Source organism: Seriola dumerili, unplaced genomic scaffold, assembly GCF_002260705.1.
Source record: "Seriola dumerili isolate Sdu_G_001 unplaced genomic scaffold, Sdu_1.0 BDQW01000002.1, whole genome shotgun sequence".
Lineage (NCBI taxonomy): Eukaryota > Metazoa > Chordata > Actinopteri > Carangiformes > Carangidae > Seriola > Seriola dumerili.
Genome location: NW_019174257.1, coordinates 1,364,079 through 1,383,200, shown reverse-complemented (window position 1 = coordinate 1,383,200; position 19,122 = coordinate 1,364,079). Strand labels below are relative to the sequence as shown.

Below are 19,122 nucleotides of genomic sequence, written 5' to 3'. Positions count from 1 at the left end.
TCCAGTGTTCTGCTCAATAAGAGTTGTCAGCATTATTGACGTGTGTGTGTGTGTGTGTGTGTGTGTGTGTGTGTGTGTGTATTTGTGTGATTGTAATTAACTGCTAAGAGACTCACTGGGCTGTGTGTCAAATGGCCACTTGTCAGTCATATGACAGTCCTCAAAATAAATTTAACCATTCAGGTTCAGTTACACAATCACTCCAGCCCAACAAACATACATGCACAAAACACACACACACACACACACACACACAATTTGTTTGCACACACACACATACATACAGCACAATTTTGTGTAGAGTTCTTGCACCATTGGCGGGCAACAAGGTTTGGTTTGATTTTTAAAATTAACTGCATTTACTTGTTCGAAAGGCAGAATAAACACAATTTTTAAATGGTAATCAATGTTCAAAGTGTGTAGTTACAACATGAAAATTCTAAAATATAAAATCAAAAATAAATCAATGACAGAACTAAGCCTTCATGGCATAGCTGGTATTGTATAGTCTTATGATGACAAATTATTAAAAAACTCAAGGGGTGTCCAAAATTTTGCACAGAACTTCACATGCACAAATAACACAACGCTACTGTAGCGTTGTTCAGCTTTCTGTTACATCTTTTTATCACCCCTGTTACAGAGTAAACAGGAAGCTGGTCACATTTTTTGTAAGACACAAACTTACATGCATACACAGTTTTTGTCAATGAGGTCAGAAAACAGGGTTAGCCAGAAGGGAAACCCTGAAAAAGCTAGAGGATCAGTGTCTGACAGAAACAGACATGTCAACTGCTCAAAGTGTGACCTTCGAATTGCAGGATGGCTTTCTTAACTGTAACCACCCCAGAGCAGAGATGCAGATTCTGATGCTTATTTCCACAGAAACAATTCAGCCTTCCTCTCTTAAGTCCACACTAATGTAGATAAATCTAGAAACACTGTTTAAAATGTCAAGTTTTCTGTCGACACAGTTGCTTACATAAAAAGTCTGCTATCCACTGAAACGCCAAAACAATAGAAAAATACTTATATCTCTTGTACTGGGCAGGCGCCGGCCACTTGGGCCAGAAGCTGTTCATCATTTCTACCAAACACAGTTCCACTGTTTTTGTAAGATTATTTACAAATCAAGGGTGAACATCAGACTACACAGGAAGTCTTTTTGGACACCCATTTTCAACTGTATAACTTCTGGACAGCATCTTTTCCCAAAACGTATTTTTGATGGTCAAAGACAGAAGGAGGGTCAAAATGGAGACAAAAAAATCAATTTCCCAATTTACATTGACATTAGGACATGGACATGGCCTCAGTCAGTGTCTGGTCCTGCCTGCAAAAGGCCCCCAAAAGATCCCTTTGCTGATCCCTGCATTACAGGGCTGGCTCAACTTGGATTTTACTGTGTGAAGTCACCAACGGTTAAAATAGGGCAGATCCAAACAGCAACAAGGACTATCAAATCAGATTGTTGCAGCATGGCGTAACGGCGCTCTCTGTGTGTTTGTCTGTGTGTGTTTCTGTGTGTGTGATCCCCGCACTCCATCCATCCCCTCCCAACTAGACCACATTTCTGTGCAGTGAGCAGAGGTTTACATAAACAGTCACAGTTCTCTATCTAGGAATGGGAGTCAGAGAGGAGGTCATCAGATAAGCTCTGTATTAAAAGTGCTGCCCTGCCTATCACAGAACTGTAAAGACCAATACACATATTCTAATTCCTCACTTAATTTACAGCCTAGCATGATAATGAACTCCTTTGATCACAGTGTTTGCAAGGAGTGGCATTTAGAGACAAATCAGCTAGTTGAAATTTTGAGCATTTCCCCTTCATCTTCTAGAAATTTCACAAGAAGACTGGAGCTAGATAGGTCAGATTGTTCTTCAATCACACAATTTTAAATTTCTTTCTAGATCAATGTATCTGCACATTTTCTAAGACAAGTGCAGCAGCAGCAGCAGCAGCAGCTAAAAGGGACATGAAAAAGGCAGGTTTGTCACTACACACGCATCTTGGGAGACTGTTAAAACTAACAGTAATATTGCTACCAGCATGTAAAAGTTTGACTGTAATTGAAAAGGCAGCTGTTTGTAGCCCATTTTTCAGACATCTTGCATTAATTCACTTCTGACCAAAGTCTTAGACTGGTCTCTAACAGTCCCAACACAATATGACCAACTATGGTCTCCAAAAGCACAATGAATCTAACATTAAAGTATTCCTTAGCATTGCAACTGTCTGTTCACCTCAAACTCAGCTTACTTGTTGGGCTGACATGTTTAACAGGTACTGTTATGTTTTTGTGATGTGTTGAGGTTGTTTGCAATATACAAGTGGCTTAAAAACTCTGCTGACTGTGACACTAACAGTAGACAAATAAAAGTGTGGGTTTTACAGAACTCAGTAAATACACTGAGTAGCTTGAATCCATTCATTTTCAGATTCTGGATCAATTCAGCAATGACAATGTCTTCAGAATATAAATGAATGCACTGGCAGTTTCTGGCTGGTGGTCTCTCAATTGCAATGGACAATGAGGCTTCTGGGTTGTGTAGAATCTTTCTGTGGTTTGGCAAACTATACATCAAGTAAGAGGTAACGTGGCGAAGAACTGATTTGAAGTTATATAAACATAAACTTCCGGTCTTCATCATGCCGACACACAAAGCCCTAAAAGTAGACCTCACATCTTAAAGAGATTTTACCAATGTGTGTTAAGCTTTAAATTGGATGCCAGTGTCAAAAACTTTCCGGGGGAGCACGCTCTTGTACCCCTGAAGCTGGATATATCTGTACATTAGTTAAATGCTTGTTGAGAACACTGTGATACTTATTGTCTCTCCTTTCCAAAGGCTTTAAGAAAGAATTAAGAATATAAGAAATGACTCTCAGCCTTTTCAAATAATCATAAAATGAATACAGTGTAAACTTAGTGCTCTCTGTCAAAGGCAGACAAAAGTGAACACACAAGTAAATATGCTACAGGAATGTATTTGCTTGTTGGCTGATCAAACTGTGAATTGTGGAAGTCAAAAGGTCAAGTTGTGTTTTTCATCCTCCGCTTGCATTGCATACGCACACAAGTGCAAACAAGATGGGGAAAAAAATGCTTTTGCAAGTTAGGAGAAGTTGAAAGGGACACTAAAGATAAGCGCAGAGGAGGAAGCACTTAGGAAAGGCACCCCAACAGTTAATTTCCTTTAGCAGTACATATTGCCTTCCTGGCCAACACTCAAAATGCAACACAAAGCTGGTGGAGCCTCAGTTCACGACCCCCATTGTCTGCTGGCTCTGTGAACATGGACTACCCAAACATACAATGGCAATCTGCAATCAGCAGTAGGGCAGCACTGTGAAAGTCACGATTCTGTATGTAGTTCATTAAACAAATAGTATAGGCTGTTCTAATAGCAAGGCATGGGAACAGCAGATAAAACAGCAATTATTGAAGCAGACATTCAACAAACAAATACATTTGAATATATAGTTGAAACAGTTAAATGGTTTCTAACACTAAAGATCAATTAGATACTATGTCTACACCTTCAGATGAGCATAGGAGTATTATTATCTTGATTCTGTTAAAACCCGCTAGAAGTTGTATTATTAAGTATTATATGGTGTATCAGACCCTGACCATTGCCATCGCATTTCATGCCATTCTAGACTCCCATTTTTTCTACCTTTTAAAACTAAGCAGTACAACGCTTCATGTATTTAACTGTCCATCTTTAACACTATTGTGAAAGGAATATCAACAATTCCTGTTACATGGCACAAAAATACAGATTTTTGATTGCAACACGTGTCCAAGTGTCGATTAAACTCCTATCAGGGTTATTTAAATCTAGTCCAGGTCAGCTATTTTACCACCAGAGCTAAAACCATTAGTCAATTAATCAATCTCTTGAACCTCTAACTAATCTGATAATGGATTTATTGTTAAAGACCTTTTCGAAGCAATAAAAAAAGTTAGTTAAAGCTTCTCAAATGTGAGGATTTGCTTGTCTTAGCTCATCTTAAATTATGGTAAACTAATTATTTCTGGGTTTTAGACTGTCTGGTTGACAAAACAAACTATCTTAAGCCATCACCTTGACATTTTTCCTTATTTTGTGAGGTTTTACACACCAACGATTTAATCAGTTAACCACTGAGAAAACTGCTGATTGCAGAACAGAATAACCTGTGTTACAGTCTGTCCGGTGCACAGTTTGTCCTTCAGAGAGCACTGACAAGTTTCATTCTCAACTGTAAAATGCCTCGTTGTGGTCACAATTCTTGAAGAAAAAAAAAAAAAACGTAGAGATTCTCATGAAAAACGCTTGTTTTTGTAATGTGATTATGTCAAATAATGAATATCATGTGATATATCACTAACTGATTATTCAAACTCTCAAATATTGATATTGACCTCAAAACTCTAGTATCGGTCTGACCATAATATTAAAAATAACCAGTAAATCTAACTCAACTAGTGGGTTAAATTGACTTCACATGAACTTTTAGACAGTGAATGATTATTTAACAAGACTTCTCTCCGGTGGCGCTCAGTGGAGGAATGGTCACTCTGCTTTACATTACGACATTGTTTGCCTTCACCGGTTCATTGTTTTCCTGTTTCAGGACACCACGCCATGCATGAATAAAAATGAAATTTGTCTATTTGATGAAATGGATGTGCGGTGGGTCAAGGGGCCACTCAGGGGACAGGGGCTAGTGCTAACAGGCAGCCCACTCCTGAGCCTGTTGCCCTAGTACACACTGTGCTCATGCATGGTCAACTCCTCTAGACACACATACATACACACACACAGATACACGGAAAACATACATTACCCAGAAGTGGGCAGGTCAAGAGCTAAGACATGAGATCCTGCATACAGCACAGGGTGTCTATGGTACATACGTATAAACACACACACACACACACACACACACACACACACACACACACACACACACACACACACACACACAGGGCCACTTCAAACACATTCCACAACATGCACAGCATTGTCAGAAAATGCCACTGTGCACTTCAGTGAAGAGAGCCTGAGTATCCAAATGGGCTACAGACAAACTCGTACACAAATGAAGGGCATCTCTACTCTCTTTCATTTTCTAAATCAACATATTACTATATCAGTAGAGCTGGGATAGCATATCTATAGCATAACTAGTTCTTCCTGAATAACGAAGACAGCTGTGGGCATTTAATTCAGATTGTCATAGTGGGAAGTTCTTGAGGCTTTGATGCTGTCTGTGTGACAGAGCCAGTTAAAGAAGCACTTATACTGTGGAAAGCATGCACAACAGCACATATATACACACTTGCACACTAACCCCTTCCAACAGAGCTGTGCTTACAAGCCTGAGAGGAACAAGAAGGGGGCAAGGCTCCCAGTTGCACAACTTGTTTTTCGCGAGTTATACCAGGAGACAGCTCAGCGGTTACTTCAGAAAACTGTTTGCTGATAACTATGACAAACAGCCCAATCAAACTCAACTAACAACAGCCAGTAAAAACCGCCTTAGAACATTCTCTAGAGTGCAGTCAGCAGATCACAGCCACAGCGTGGTTTATATATCAATACTGCTTCCCCTTTCCCATGACTGAGGTGGATATGTCAGGCAGCGAGTGGATTCAGAACGAAGTATTCTAAGTATTTTGGTCCCCCACCCCCCCCACCCCGCGTCGTAAACATCTCAACAGTGCCAAATATGGTCACTTCCCAGAGAATTGAGTATATCAGGAACCAGAAACAGCCAATGACATGTACCTCACTCCCTTAAAGAAAGAAAGAAAGAAAGAAAGAAAGAAAGAAAGAAAGAAAGAAAGAAAGAAAGAAAGGGGTACCAGAAACCTTGTCTCATAACACCCCCTTTCAGTGGCCTCTGTTCTGTCTGCATACATAACCTGCGTAAAGTAACTGGAACATTTCCTTTGAACATGCCACTTTTTAAGTAATGCAACTAAAGGTTTGAAGATCCACAACGTTACTAAATGAAACATAAGAAAAGAGCAAATGCTGCTTCATTAACAGTGTGATTAAGATGATTTTTTCTTCTAATTTTAAACTAGTCTACCTGCTCGCTTGCTCTGAACTAAACTCATGTTCATGTACTGAAACACTTTGTGGACTTGTGCAACACATCATCCAAAACATGAATCTCAAAAGGGCAATTGTAGGCCAAAGGTCAAAGCACTGATAAACAAGTAAAATGTACATTAATTGATTTCAGAACAGTTTTATTCCAGCCATTCAGTATGTACTAGGAATATGTTTAAAATTGAGGCATTCATTCATTCAAACTGAGATAACACTGCACTAGTAAGTTACCACATGACCCTGTGCATAACAAAACGATCCACTTTTCTGCTCTCATTCTATTCTATCCTACTGCCATTTACCCTTTTATCAATATTAAATGTGAAAAAAGAAGACAGTAAAGGTTTACCTTGAACATAACATTTACTGACAGAAAATTAATTTATGAGTTATAACTTGGATAATCAAATCTTTCTTACTTGTTTATGAACTTTCTGCAGGTAGAAGTGAAAAAGTGTGTAAACTGTGATGTTAGGGGAGTTTTTATCCATTACATTTCATCTTAAATGCAACAGCACTCAACAATAATCGCATCAATTGAAATCAAAATTCCTTATAACTCCATTAAGGGCAGTTTACAGGGGGGATTCATTATCTCTCTCACTCACTCCATGTCCGGCAAAACATCACGGTACTGTTTAGGTCACACGCTGTTATACTATTATAATCCAAACCCTAATTCATTGATAAAAACACCACAAGGAATAGACATCGTGCAATAGAGAAGATGACCATAGTTAAGTCCGATCTGGGGCCAAAGTACAATGTAGGCTAATCCACCACCTATAAAGAGACTTGTTAGCGTCGGTGGCTAATTTGTTTACGTTCAGGCTGCAGCAGCGCTGTGTGTGTGTGTGTGTGTGTGTGTGTGTGTGTGTGTGTGTGTGTGTGTGTGTGTGTGTGTGTGTGTGTGTGTGTGTGTTATTGTTGTCAGTGTGTGTCTGTCGCCATGAGAGGCCTAACTGCGCTCACAGGGCCAATCCTGCTACTCCCAGTTTAGACTCGCTGCAGCAGACCACCCTCGTCCAGTTACAGCGACTAATCTGGCCCTGGGGCTGGCGCATCTAACGCAGGCCGCTAAAATATGTACCTTTAAGAGACAGCACCGGGAGGGGGGGTTTGGGGGGGGGGGGCGGGGATATTCTACGGAAGAATATCAATTATTAGCGCGCAGCCACTCATTCGCAACAACTGAAATTACTCGCCCCTTAATTAGACCCGTACCAAACTTTACGCATGCGCCAAAATGAAGGTCTCGTGACTAAAACTACCACCTTCATTAATAACATAAAAACAATAAAATATTCATACTTTTTTCTGAGCTCCATTATCCTCATAATGTTCCACCAGGGACTTAAAGCAGCTTCAGTTAAAGCAAAGTTACTTAAATTTGTCTCATTACACTCTGTTTTACACCGTCTGGAGTCACTATAATATTCCTATTGTAATTAATAGTGTTTATATTGACCTGCCTGGTATGCGGATGGGTGTCTATATCATACTTAATGGTAGTTTATCCTCTTACAATGATGACATTTACAATTGCTACGTGTAATCTATAATGTAGTAGGATTTTTATTTAAAGTTAACACAGCTCTAAAATTGTTGTCACTATGTTAGGTGGCATTTAGTGCCGTTTGAAACAGTGAATTTGGATGATATGTTACATGACTAACACACAGCAACATTGCTTGGAGAATAATTTTAAAAAAAAAAACAGCAATACTTACTTTCTCCGTTTATTAGTCCACACTGGCATATAATGCAGGTGCAGATGATAAAAAACACAATTTGTGCTCGCAGCTTTAGCGTCCACAGCCTCATTTTGACTTGAAGATAAGTTGTGCTCTCCTCTTGAAGCTTCTCAAAAAACTCCAATCTTGAGGGAGAAATGTTATTTCAAAAGGCGCTGGAATATCAAAAGTAAAAAAAAAAAAAATCTTAAAACTGAAGGTCCAATAAAGACAACTGATTTAAGGTTGCCCCCCGTAAGCCGGGGGGGTTGGTAATAAATTTATGAGAATCTTCCCAGCCAAGTCTGTGATGTATGTGAGCCCTGGAAAAAATGCAGACCACTAAATAACGTGATCTTGGGCTCTCGTAACACATGTGCGAGTAAAAATCTTCATTGTCCATAAGTGAAGGCGCCAGTCCACGTTCATCTGTTTAATTTTGGTGCTACACAGAATTAAGAGAGAAATAATAGTATTATTATTAATATCCCACACGCAGAGGGCTAGTTTGGAGATCCCCGAAGGAGGTCCACTGGCCCCGGGCTCATTTCGCTGTAATGCACAGCTCCAGTGAGGGAAGACCCACTTCAAAAACAATTGCAATAAGTATTTTTCTTATGCACAGCGTTAATAAACAGTCTCCTCTTCTGTTCCTCCAGCAGACATGGGTTGAAAGTTGTGGATATCGCCCAATACAGAACCAAACACGGGAGTTGGCAGGGTTTGCGCTCTCTCTTTTGAAGTCCACAGGTCTTTATATTACTCCTGTTTGCTAGTATCTTCTCAGAAGCTCGCCCTTTTTAAGACAGATGGGAGCACATCCCAGGAAACTCCTCCGAGCAGCTACGTGCAGGAAAAACGTGCAGCGATTCAGCTTTCCCTACTACGACCCTCCTCTGAACTCCTTCACCCCCGCTGACCACCACGCCGCAAACGGATGAACATCCATAAAACGACAAAACGGGAGAAAGAAAACAAAGAGGGAAAACTTGGGAGGTAAACGTTACTTCTTTCTCCATCCACTGTGAGGTAAAAAGGAACAAAAACAACGGCTCCGTTTGACCTGCACGCTGCTGTGAAGTGAGAAAACTCCTCACCACGCCGCCCGTTTCTTTTTCTCAGATTAACGTTAGCTGATGGGGAAAACAGCTAACGTTAGCTAGCTAATCCAAAACAAACGAGGTTTCAGTGTCGGCGATAGAGTTAAAAAATAAAAGAAAAACCACACACACACATAAAGTGAGTATCCCGTCTCCGACAGTCAAAAAAGGATGAGGTAAACAAACATAAAAAGACTTAAAAAAAAGACGGGTCAAGTGTAAAAACTTGGATTCCCGTTCCGTTTAGCGATTGCTCTCCCTCAGGTTCCCCCTCTCTCCGTCTCTCTCTCCGCGAGTCTCTCCACCAGTAAACAAGTCCTGCCAGTCACCTCAGCTGGGCCACACATGGTCTGCGGCAAAACACGGAGCGGATAACCGCTTACCCAACGACCAGGGTCCGGATCGGGACTGTCTGAACCGGCGCTGGTGTCAAAACGCCGGTGCTCTTTGTCAGGGAGGAGGTGAAGACACAACAACACCGTTTACAAACTGGAATACAGTCAAATTAAAATACAATTTGATATATTTCTTAATTAAAAATAAATATGTTCATCAGTTGACTCCTTTTTTCTGATATCGACAGCCTGTATGAAGTATCTAATATATGTTTAAACATCACCTGTTAAATTGTCTAGTTAACATTCACCACGCCTGACTGTCTGACTTTCTGCCCATTTCACATTTTCGTGAATACAGATTGCGGGCAAAATCATAGAAACTCAGTAACCCAGCAACAATTACCAGTTTTAGTCTGCAACTAACAATTTATTTTCATTATTGATTAATATGCCAATTATTTTCTTTATTAAATGACTTTGTCTTGGCTAAAGAAAACAGGAAAAGAGTGAAACACGTCTCTTATGATTTCCCAGAGCCCAGTAGTGCAGAATAAAAAATATTAAGTTTATTGTCATATTGTCAAGAAAAGAAAAGAAATTTGCTAAAATAAGGGAATGCCTGAAAACTGACTGAGGCAATTATCAAAACAGCTTATCTGTCAATCAACTAATCAGTTAACCTTGTCATTTTTTTCTTTTTTTAGGTTCAGGAGGAATCAGTCAGATGTCCTGTTTGCCATATGTCAATTTTATACCATTATTTCGCAACCAAATACAAAATCAACTCATATTTGATTTGAAGTCTACCCTTGATTTAAGTGGCTGCACTTATTGTATGCATAATCTGTTTACATGTACGTGTAGATTCACTGATAAGATTTGTGCCACACATTTCTGCCCTTATCTACCTTGGCCTTAATATGAAGAGATGGCACAGTGTCAGCTGAAATATTTTTTTTTCCTTCCAAAATGAGATGAAAGAAGCTGTAGGGAGAGGGTGAAAAATAAACCTGTCAAGGCTCTCTGTTGGTGACACGTTTCTAAATTACTGTAAAAAAAAAAATTAAAAAAATCCTGAACATCTCTGTACTGCAATGTCTCGTTAACTTGTCGGCTGCTACTGCTATTTTATGATCATTTTACAATGTTTTCCAGATTTTCCTTGTAACATTGTCATAGACCATTGAGATTGTGGGCAAAACAAAGTTGCTATGTGTCATAGAGCAGTGTAAACATTACACACTGTCTTGGCCCGACAGCAGGAAGTAAAATACCTGTCTGCAGTAAGGAAGGTACACATAGTTCCCTCACATTTGCATAACAAATATACTCATAATGAAACCTGTCCTATTGGTGAAACCTAACTGCAGACAATACCTGGAAATTCTTCCTGCTAACACTTAACACATGGCTGCACCTGACCACATTTCTTACCTGACCCTGAGACCTACTGACTTAGAATAGAATAGTTTAGAATAGAGTAGAACATTTCCTTCTTGTTTATCACACAGGGGTGCAGTTTGTGTGCTTGGATGGGCACATACTGCTGTACTCTGCTAAGAGCTTGTGGAGCAGGCTTATTGTTAATCTGAGGAATGTTGTTACCCAGTGAACAGAGTAAATGAGGTATTAGTGAGATTAAATGTCACAGGTCTGAAGGACTAAGGGTTGTGGAATCTAGTCAAAACAGATCTCTTTGTGGTAGTCACGCTGTCTGACGCCAACTGGAGGTACATACACACACACACACAGTCTCTCTTCTTCTTTTCTTTTCTCTTCTTATACTCTTATGCTCTTCACACACTTGTCCCACTTCCTCTCAGGTACTGCACACAACAGCAATTTCTTTCCTTTTTCAGTGGGAGTAGAGGAAGTTGAGTGAATGGCTTTTTATCCCACTAACCTACCTAGAGGGCTGTTATATGAGTCTACACATGCAGCACTTGTGCAGCACTACAGCCTGCTCATGCACCGTTGTACTACGACTTCATTTCAGTAGGTGGCACTAAAAATAACTCCAGCCAATTCACTTACACCAAATGTCAAACAGGGACAAAGGGATACAATGTTGTGAATAAATAGGATTAAATCTGACCAGAGAGGCAAGCGTGGGGAGCTTTGAGATATGTAAAATAATCACAATGTCAGCATATACGTTGTATTGTGAGGTTGTAGGAATTCTTTGATAAAAACTGCTTTAAATAATGGCCTCGAATGAAGAATTTTAAATCAAATGTGGGTTTTTAAACATTCCTAAGCATCTTATCATCTCTACAGAGTTCACCTCAGTCAGTCACAAAGGCAGTGTCCTCCACTGTGAACATGGATATGTGCCTATCGTATAAGTGTTCACACCTCTCTTTTTATCAAGATCTCTGGGGCAGAATTGGGATGTTTCCACCTGGCATTGGGTCAATTACTCAGGATATGCAGATACTGTAAGTGAATGACACAGAGATGGTTGTAATTCAACCGCTGAGGAAAAAGCTGCAGGGTCAGTGCTTGCCACAACAGTGAAAGGTATTCTTCAGGGCCCCACATGTCCCAATTCATTTTGTTTTCATTCTTTTTTATGTTTATGGCAAAACAGTATATATCCATGTATAAAACTGTCGGCAGTGGCACCACAAAAGACAATACAATTCCACAAAAGTCTCTTTTGTTTTGTTTGGATCCAGCAAGGTAAAAGCACAAACAAGTGCAAGATAGCATACAAATCAAATTATTGTTTTCAGTCATGCAGAATATTCTCTTCAAATCCCTCAAACTTCCTAAAGCAGGAAACAAGAGTCTCTGTCAAAGCTAAACATTAAGGCTGGAGTTATCACAGCGCCTTCAGTTTTGACTACATCATTACATCCAGTAATACCTCAGCTGAGAGTATCTGTTTTTACTGAGTACCGACCCCGTAACCAACTCAATCTTTATCCCAGATTTACAAATTTCCCAGATCTGTGTACCTGACTGTGTGAAACTCATTTGGATCTTTTTCAAGTAAGGTAACATGATGCCAGGGATTGCTGTGGCAGTGAGTCAGCAACCAATATCTGATCTACTTGATAAGGTCAGTATCTGTACCAATACCAATCTGGTGTATCAGATCGGGGCATCCAGGTTTGATTGAGTCTGAACATGAAATCACCAGATATTAACCCAGGTGAAGACATATAGTAGATTGTGTCAATGCTCCTTTAGGCTTCAGGTCCAAATAATATCTTGATTAGGCTTTAGCCTCATCAACCAAGGGGCACTCAATATAGCAATAAATAACAGCTCCTTTGAGAGCTGCAGAATTCAGTTGGCATTCAATACACACATACAAGTGAATGAGTTACAAATGCACATATTTGCATTTCCTCCTCCTGCCTCACAACACAAACTTTTGCAACATTAACTCCCACTACATATTACATCTGTTTCTCTCTCTTTCACACATAGATGCGGAAGGCAAAACAAACTCCCGTTCGTTCCCTCTGCAGTCGTCTCTGCTGCGCCCTGTAAATGGAGGGATTAATATGTTTGAATGGAGAGAGTGTCTTTCTTTTGTTGGTGTGGAAGGCTCAGTAATTAGCTGCCTGGGGAGCCAGGAAGCAGGAGCCTCTGTTCAGCCTGTGTATGTGCTGTATGCATGCGGGCATCTGTGTGTATGTGTGAGATAGACTATGTCCACCAAGGAGAGGGTCATGAGCTTAAACAGACAAAGCGGTCCTGGATTATCCTCTTCAAACGGCTCCCTGTGTTAGTGATTTACACTTTTAGCACTTGCTGTTCCTGCACTTCAGGCCCTGTAGCCCGCAGCTGAGACAAACAGCAGGCTCTCTCTCACTGTCTCTCAATCACACCAGCGCAGTACAATCCCATGTATCGCCATTTGAGCGAGAGATTCTTCCTCTCATGCGGAGGCGCTGCACATCGCTCGTTTTATATGACAAAACTTCTGCATGCCTGTGACACAGGAAAAGGGAGTTTACAAAAATATATACAACAGGATATGCATAATCTGTGACAAGAGGAAGTCCTGTATTTTGGTGCATCTGCAGAAAATATTAGCACAGAATCAATGAATTTTCTGTATCTTTCATAAACAACTGAGGTTCAGATATATCATGCAACATGCAACATGCAAAACACTTTACTGTGTCATTATACTCACACTGTAGCAGGTCTGTGATGTGGAACAGATCCACTCTTCTTCCTGTACAGGTGCACTATGGGGGGGGGGGGGTCGTTTTGCAGCTTTTATTTAAAAATCATTAAAAAAGACCTTCTTCTTCATGCATCATCATCATCATCATCATCATCATCATGCTTGAATAAATTGCCATTACACATTAAATGAAAATTAATAAAAGATACAAAGCTGTCCACTGATATCTGAATGTAGTTTTTATTGTATTTTTATGGTAAAATATTTATTTTCCATAATATAGTAACATATTGTGGGCAAACATGTCTGTACTGTCTAGCCTTGCCTTGTAATTTGTGACATTGTTATCAGCACATCACACTTTCACTATTGCACACTTGTACTTTGCACCTCCCTTTGTTTAATTCTTCCTACTTTTACTTCATGGTATTCTATTCCAGTCTATGGATTTTATTACACTCTCTGTTTTTGCTGCTACAAATGCAATAACTGTATTTCATGCTGTAGCACTGCATAAAATGACACAAGACAGTTTATCTACCACCTAATTCTATTCCCTTAAGTGCCATTTTTGTTTCATTTTTTATTACACACTTCAAGGTCTCATCATTTAACTTATGACTAGTTTTGTCTCAGTATACTTCACAGTTACTATTTATCTTAGTATTTAGTACTTTTTATTTTTGGTATTCCATGCTTCAATTTGAATATAGTGGATAATTTACGCAGTATTGTACTTTTGAGCCATGCAAGCAGTGCCGCTCTAGGGGACAGCGATGTCCGCCACATCCAAACTGAAATATCTCAACAATTATCAGATGGATCGTCATGAAGTTTTGTACAGACATTCATAGTCCCCAGAGGACGAATCGTACTGACTTTGGTGATCACCTACTTTGACTATAGCGCCACTATGAGGTTGACATTTTGTTGACATTAGTGAATAATTGAATAATAATCTCAATGCTTTTTAGATGGATTGCGATGAAATTCATCCCTCCCCTCAGGGTGAATTGAAATTGTGTTGATTCCCTAAATTTACATCTAGCTACACCACCAGGTAATTCTTAAAAATAAATTTGTCCAATACTTTGGTTTATGACTAAATACCTGCAAAACTAATGACATTCCTGTCAGCTTCAGCTTTGTGCTTTTGTGCTTTGTGTTTTGTGCTACACATACCAAATGCAAAACTAAGATGGTGAACATTATACCTTGTTAGCACTGTAATTGTGAGCAGCATCTAGCTCCAAGCAGCCTCACAGAGCCGCTTGCATCATTGTAGGTGTTGCTTAAAGGTTACTCGTCTATACATCTATATATCTGTTTGTGTACTTCTGCTGCTGTAAAACTTCAAGTTCAAGTTTACCTTATCTATATATTGTATATTTATGGTACACTGTGTGCATATTTATTTCACTATGTTTATTGAGCATATTTGGCGAAGAAAATTCTTAAGGAGGAATGAAGGTCTGTCTAATGCTAAATTCCATTTGATTTGTGAATGAAATCAAGTGAAGTTGAATGGATCGACCTGGTCCCTGATGATCCAGGGGAAGTGGAGGCCCAGCCCACCTCTCTGCATGTGGAACACTTTACCTGAAATAGTCTCAGTGAGGAAGATGAGGAGATCTTCTGACTATGACAGTAGATGTCAGGCTAAGCCATTGACTGAGACTAAGCCAAGAACACTGCGGTCAGCTCAACACTGTGATTATGTGCCCTATGATTCGTTCAGTGATCCGATAAATCTCACTCTCAGACCACACAATTCATGTTGATAATCCATGTTGATAACAGCTGCCTTTCAGGTCATCAGATTGATCCATGGAGCTCCAGTACGTCTGAACTCTCAGTCTCATCAACTGCTAATGAAACTGTAACCAAGGTTACACTGGGCCATCTATAGAGCAGCTTATATGCATTCCAGGGGATTTATGAATCACAGAGTACATACTGTATATCAATCAGCCTTTCAGACGACGAGTCTCTTACTGTACACAGCTTCCTGCTCCCTGACTGCCAGCGTCAGATTCAGACACAAGTCATGCATGCACGTTTCAAGATATTTCAAGGGCACTGTATCTGCATTTCCCATTCCACATTCATTCTCCTCAAGGCTTTAGATTCAGTGATTTATTACCATGTTAAGAAGAGCTTAAAGATGATATGCAAAAGGAATGCATAAAAATGAGGTACATTTATGCATGTAACCCAGGAGTTATACTGTATTATGCTAGGGAGTCTGGGAAGCTGTCATTAGATAAGGAGATATTAGAAATTCACTGTTGATTAATCTTGACTCTGTAGTTTTATATACTGCAGATAGATAAATATATTGGCAGTTTGTTCCAGTTGAATGACAAAGACAGAGGAAATTATTTATTTGACAGAAGTGTTAAGTATTTAAGCAAAACCCAGAGTATTTCCATTTTCTGCTACTTTATACTTCAACTTCACATACATACATTTCAGAGGCAAATATGTTATTTTGTACCCCACTACATTTATGAACTACCCAACCGCAGCCTATATAAGCCTTTATTTAAACTAACTGCAACAAAAACAATCTGCATGCCTAGTGTCCATCAGAACAGAATACACAAGAAATAAAAATCAACCAGAATATAACACGGACATTCTGCCTGCATTATCTGCAACATGAGGAGCCTACTCTTACTTTTCATACTTTGTAAGTACAATTTGCTGCTGATACTTGTTTGTAACTAAAAACTTGAGTGCAGGACATTTACCAATAGCGAAGTATTTTTTCCTTGAGGTATTGCAACTGCACATTTAATCGTGTGTGTGTGTCAAAAAGGAAGCTGTTGCTGATGTTAGACATCATCCTCTGTGTTTTGAAGTGAAGTACAGTCAACGTGACCAAAGTCACACTGGAATACATGACCTTGTTCCTGACATCCAACATCCTTTTTGTTCTATATGTTACGCTGACCAAGTGAATTCTTCAATCACCCTGAAGATAAAGGAAGACATATAGCAGTTTATTTTCTTTAACAGAGAGGTTTTCTTCTCTGAGACAGCTCTATCTCTGGCACAATGTCCTGAACTATACAGCACCCTTCAGTTAAACCCGGCCGCGGCCCCTGTTACACTCTGCTCCATTATGTGTGTTGTGTGTGTCCCTGTGTGTTCACCCCTGGCCTGTGTGTAAGACACATAACCCTGGTCCATCCCAGGGAGCCTTGTTTTCCCACACATGGGCCACAACACACTTATCTATAAACAGATTAGACTGTCAAGGTCACTTCTGCTGGCCACTCCTCTCTTTCCGTGTACAAACTCTCATCACCTGCTCTTTTCCTTCACACTTTCAAGACTGAACACACTCCAACAGTTTCATCTTCCTTTCTTTCTTTTTTTTCTCTGTGCTCATTTTTGTTCCCTACTCTTTTATACCCCACCCACTCACCCACCCTCCTTTGCTCCCAACCCCCACTCCCCTATCTGTTCCTTTTCTCACACTGATGGGCGGTTCAAGGGGCCATGAGGCCATGTGCAGGGCTAAAGGATTAGTTTCATCATTGATAAGGAACTGGGGAGGAGTGTTGCATGGCGAGATTGAACCTGAACGCCCTTCCTGAGAAGATGTGTCAGTGACAGCTTTATCCACGTATTGTCAGAGTGACAGCGAGAGCAACACATCCAGAGTGAGAGGCCCAGTAAACACATGGGACAGTCAAGGTCAGGTCAATGTCACAGGTCCCTGAGCAGCGTAGGCTCAGGGGGAAAAGGTGTGCTGTCTTCAGGAAGACAGCACACCTTTTCCCCCATAGAGTGTGTGCTGCACAACATCAAAGTACGACTTTCGTGCTTACCCTCACACTGGGAATATGGGGACACTGTTGTTTTGTTGCTTCCTTTCGCACGTAAATGTGTACACGTGCGTGGACACATGCCATGAGCACGGCTCCCACTAGAGGAAAAGTTAGGTGGGGTTGTGGTGTAATGGCTTTCTTCCTGCTTGGCCAGTTGAGTGAGATGCACCTCTTGACAGCAGTTAAAGTACTGAATATAACTGAGGCGACTGGGCATGTGATCACCTTGTTAGCAGAGGAAGGGTGAGTTGACATTTAGCTTGCTAACTCTAATGCTTGGCCCTGTTTTAATGATTCTAGGAAGAAAATGTGTTATTATTTATTATTAGATATGATCTATTATCAGAAAACTACTAGAAAATTGAACAAGAAGGACTGGGACAGTTTATGATAATAATACTTAATGATGATTAATTTCAATTTTCAGCACACTGGAAGAAAAAGTCTATCTTACTGCAAAAAGTCTTTAAGGCTCATAGTCAGTGTTCATTTTCAGACAGATCTCTTCTTCAGCTTTGCGTTTTGGTTAAATACACATTCATGTTGCAGTGCAGTGATATTCTCATATGACATCTTGTTTTATAAATTCACTGTCGCTGTTTTAGAAGTTTGCTAGAAGTGAGTGTCACTATGTTGAAACACAGAATCAGAGACAAACACAACATTAGTATCATCGGCCACTTATTTCAGCAAAACTAAATCTCCACAAAAGCTTGACTTAAAAAAAATTCTTGAAAACATCTAATTTTGCAAGAGGCAGGTAGAATGACTTCACCTTTTTATATTCTTATATTTTATATTTCCACTTGTTCCACTTTAGCAAAATATAATTTTAGGATGAATAATTGACCAACTGATTTGTTAGGATGAAGGTTTTCTGCAGGGTGGTATGGTTAACATGCTTAGCCACTATTCTTTGCATTGATAATACTGGTGAATTTATCTGCACATTGTCTTATTTCCAGAATTAGGTTAATAATTAGATGGATGAAACTAACTGTAGATGCAGTCATGTCATGTAAAATGTGTCATTTATAGTTTGTGATTGTGATTGTGAACCCTTTTCCTTAACTGCATGTGAAATCAGCAACCGAGCGACTTGTGAGTGCAGATCAGAGTGGGGATAAAAATTCCCAGGATTCCAGTGACATGGGGACCTGACAGTGACCCTCTGTGTCCTCCCTGAATGGATATGTGCTTCATGGATTTAGATACCCAGCAAAGCACACACCATATCCAAATGATTTAATGAGTGATGAGAAAAGGCTCTGTTCTTCCGAAAATAACATTTTATCTGCCATGAATTTTCTACATTAAGATTTTCTTGCCATGAACTGGCCTCTATTTGCAGAAATTAGTGTCATTTCAAAGCAGTCAAATTTCTCATGGCATGAACTGATATATATGCGTAGATGCAGTATGTGGGTTGATGTTGAATGCACATTAGATGTTGCTGGATATGCAAATCAAGTTTCTATTTCCTTCCCCTGCTCCGGCTTATCAAGCGTTTCAGATTATATCATGCACAATTTCTGCCTGCTTTTCAAGCAATAACTTGAGTGTCATGTGGAAACGGTCTCTGGTACGAGCATTTGAATCACAATGTACATGAAGCACACAGCACCGACAAAGTTGTAAACATTTATTGTACACATATTGTGCATTAACCATGCCCAAGTAATTTAATAGCTACTAGTGTTATCTTGACCCCTGAGCTGAGCAGGAAATTGTTTGGAAATATGTTGATTAAACCTTGTATCTTGGAGAATGCAGTGGGAATGTATATGATCTGAACAACCTATAAATAGTGAACAGCAGAGATAATGGGAAACAAAAGTATATAACATGGAT

The 19,122-nt window shown here is 39.8% G+C and overlaps 1 protein-coding gene across 1 annotated transcript in view; it reads right to left on the bottom strand.

Annotated features, from left to right (window-relative positions):
- Positions 1–9,030, bottom strand: part of LOC111237924 (insulin receptor-like) — a 79,828-nt gene extending 70,798 nt beyond the window's left edge. The window contains exon 1 of the mRNA XM_022767620.1: positions 7,845–9,030. Coding sequence (XP_022623341.1) covers positions 7,845–7,938 — 94 coding nt within the window. The 5' untranslated portion in view covers positions 7,939–9,030. The remainder of the gene's footprint in view (positions 1–7,844) is intronic.
- Positions 9,031–19,122: the final 10,092 nt, after the last annotated feature.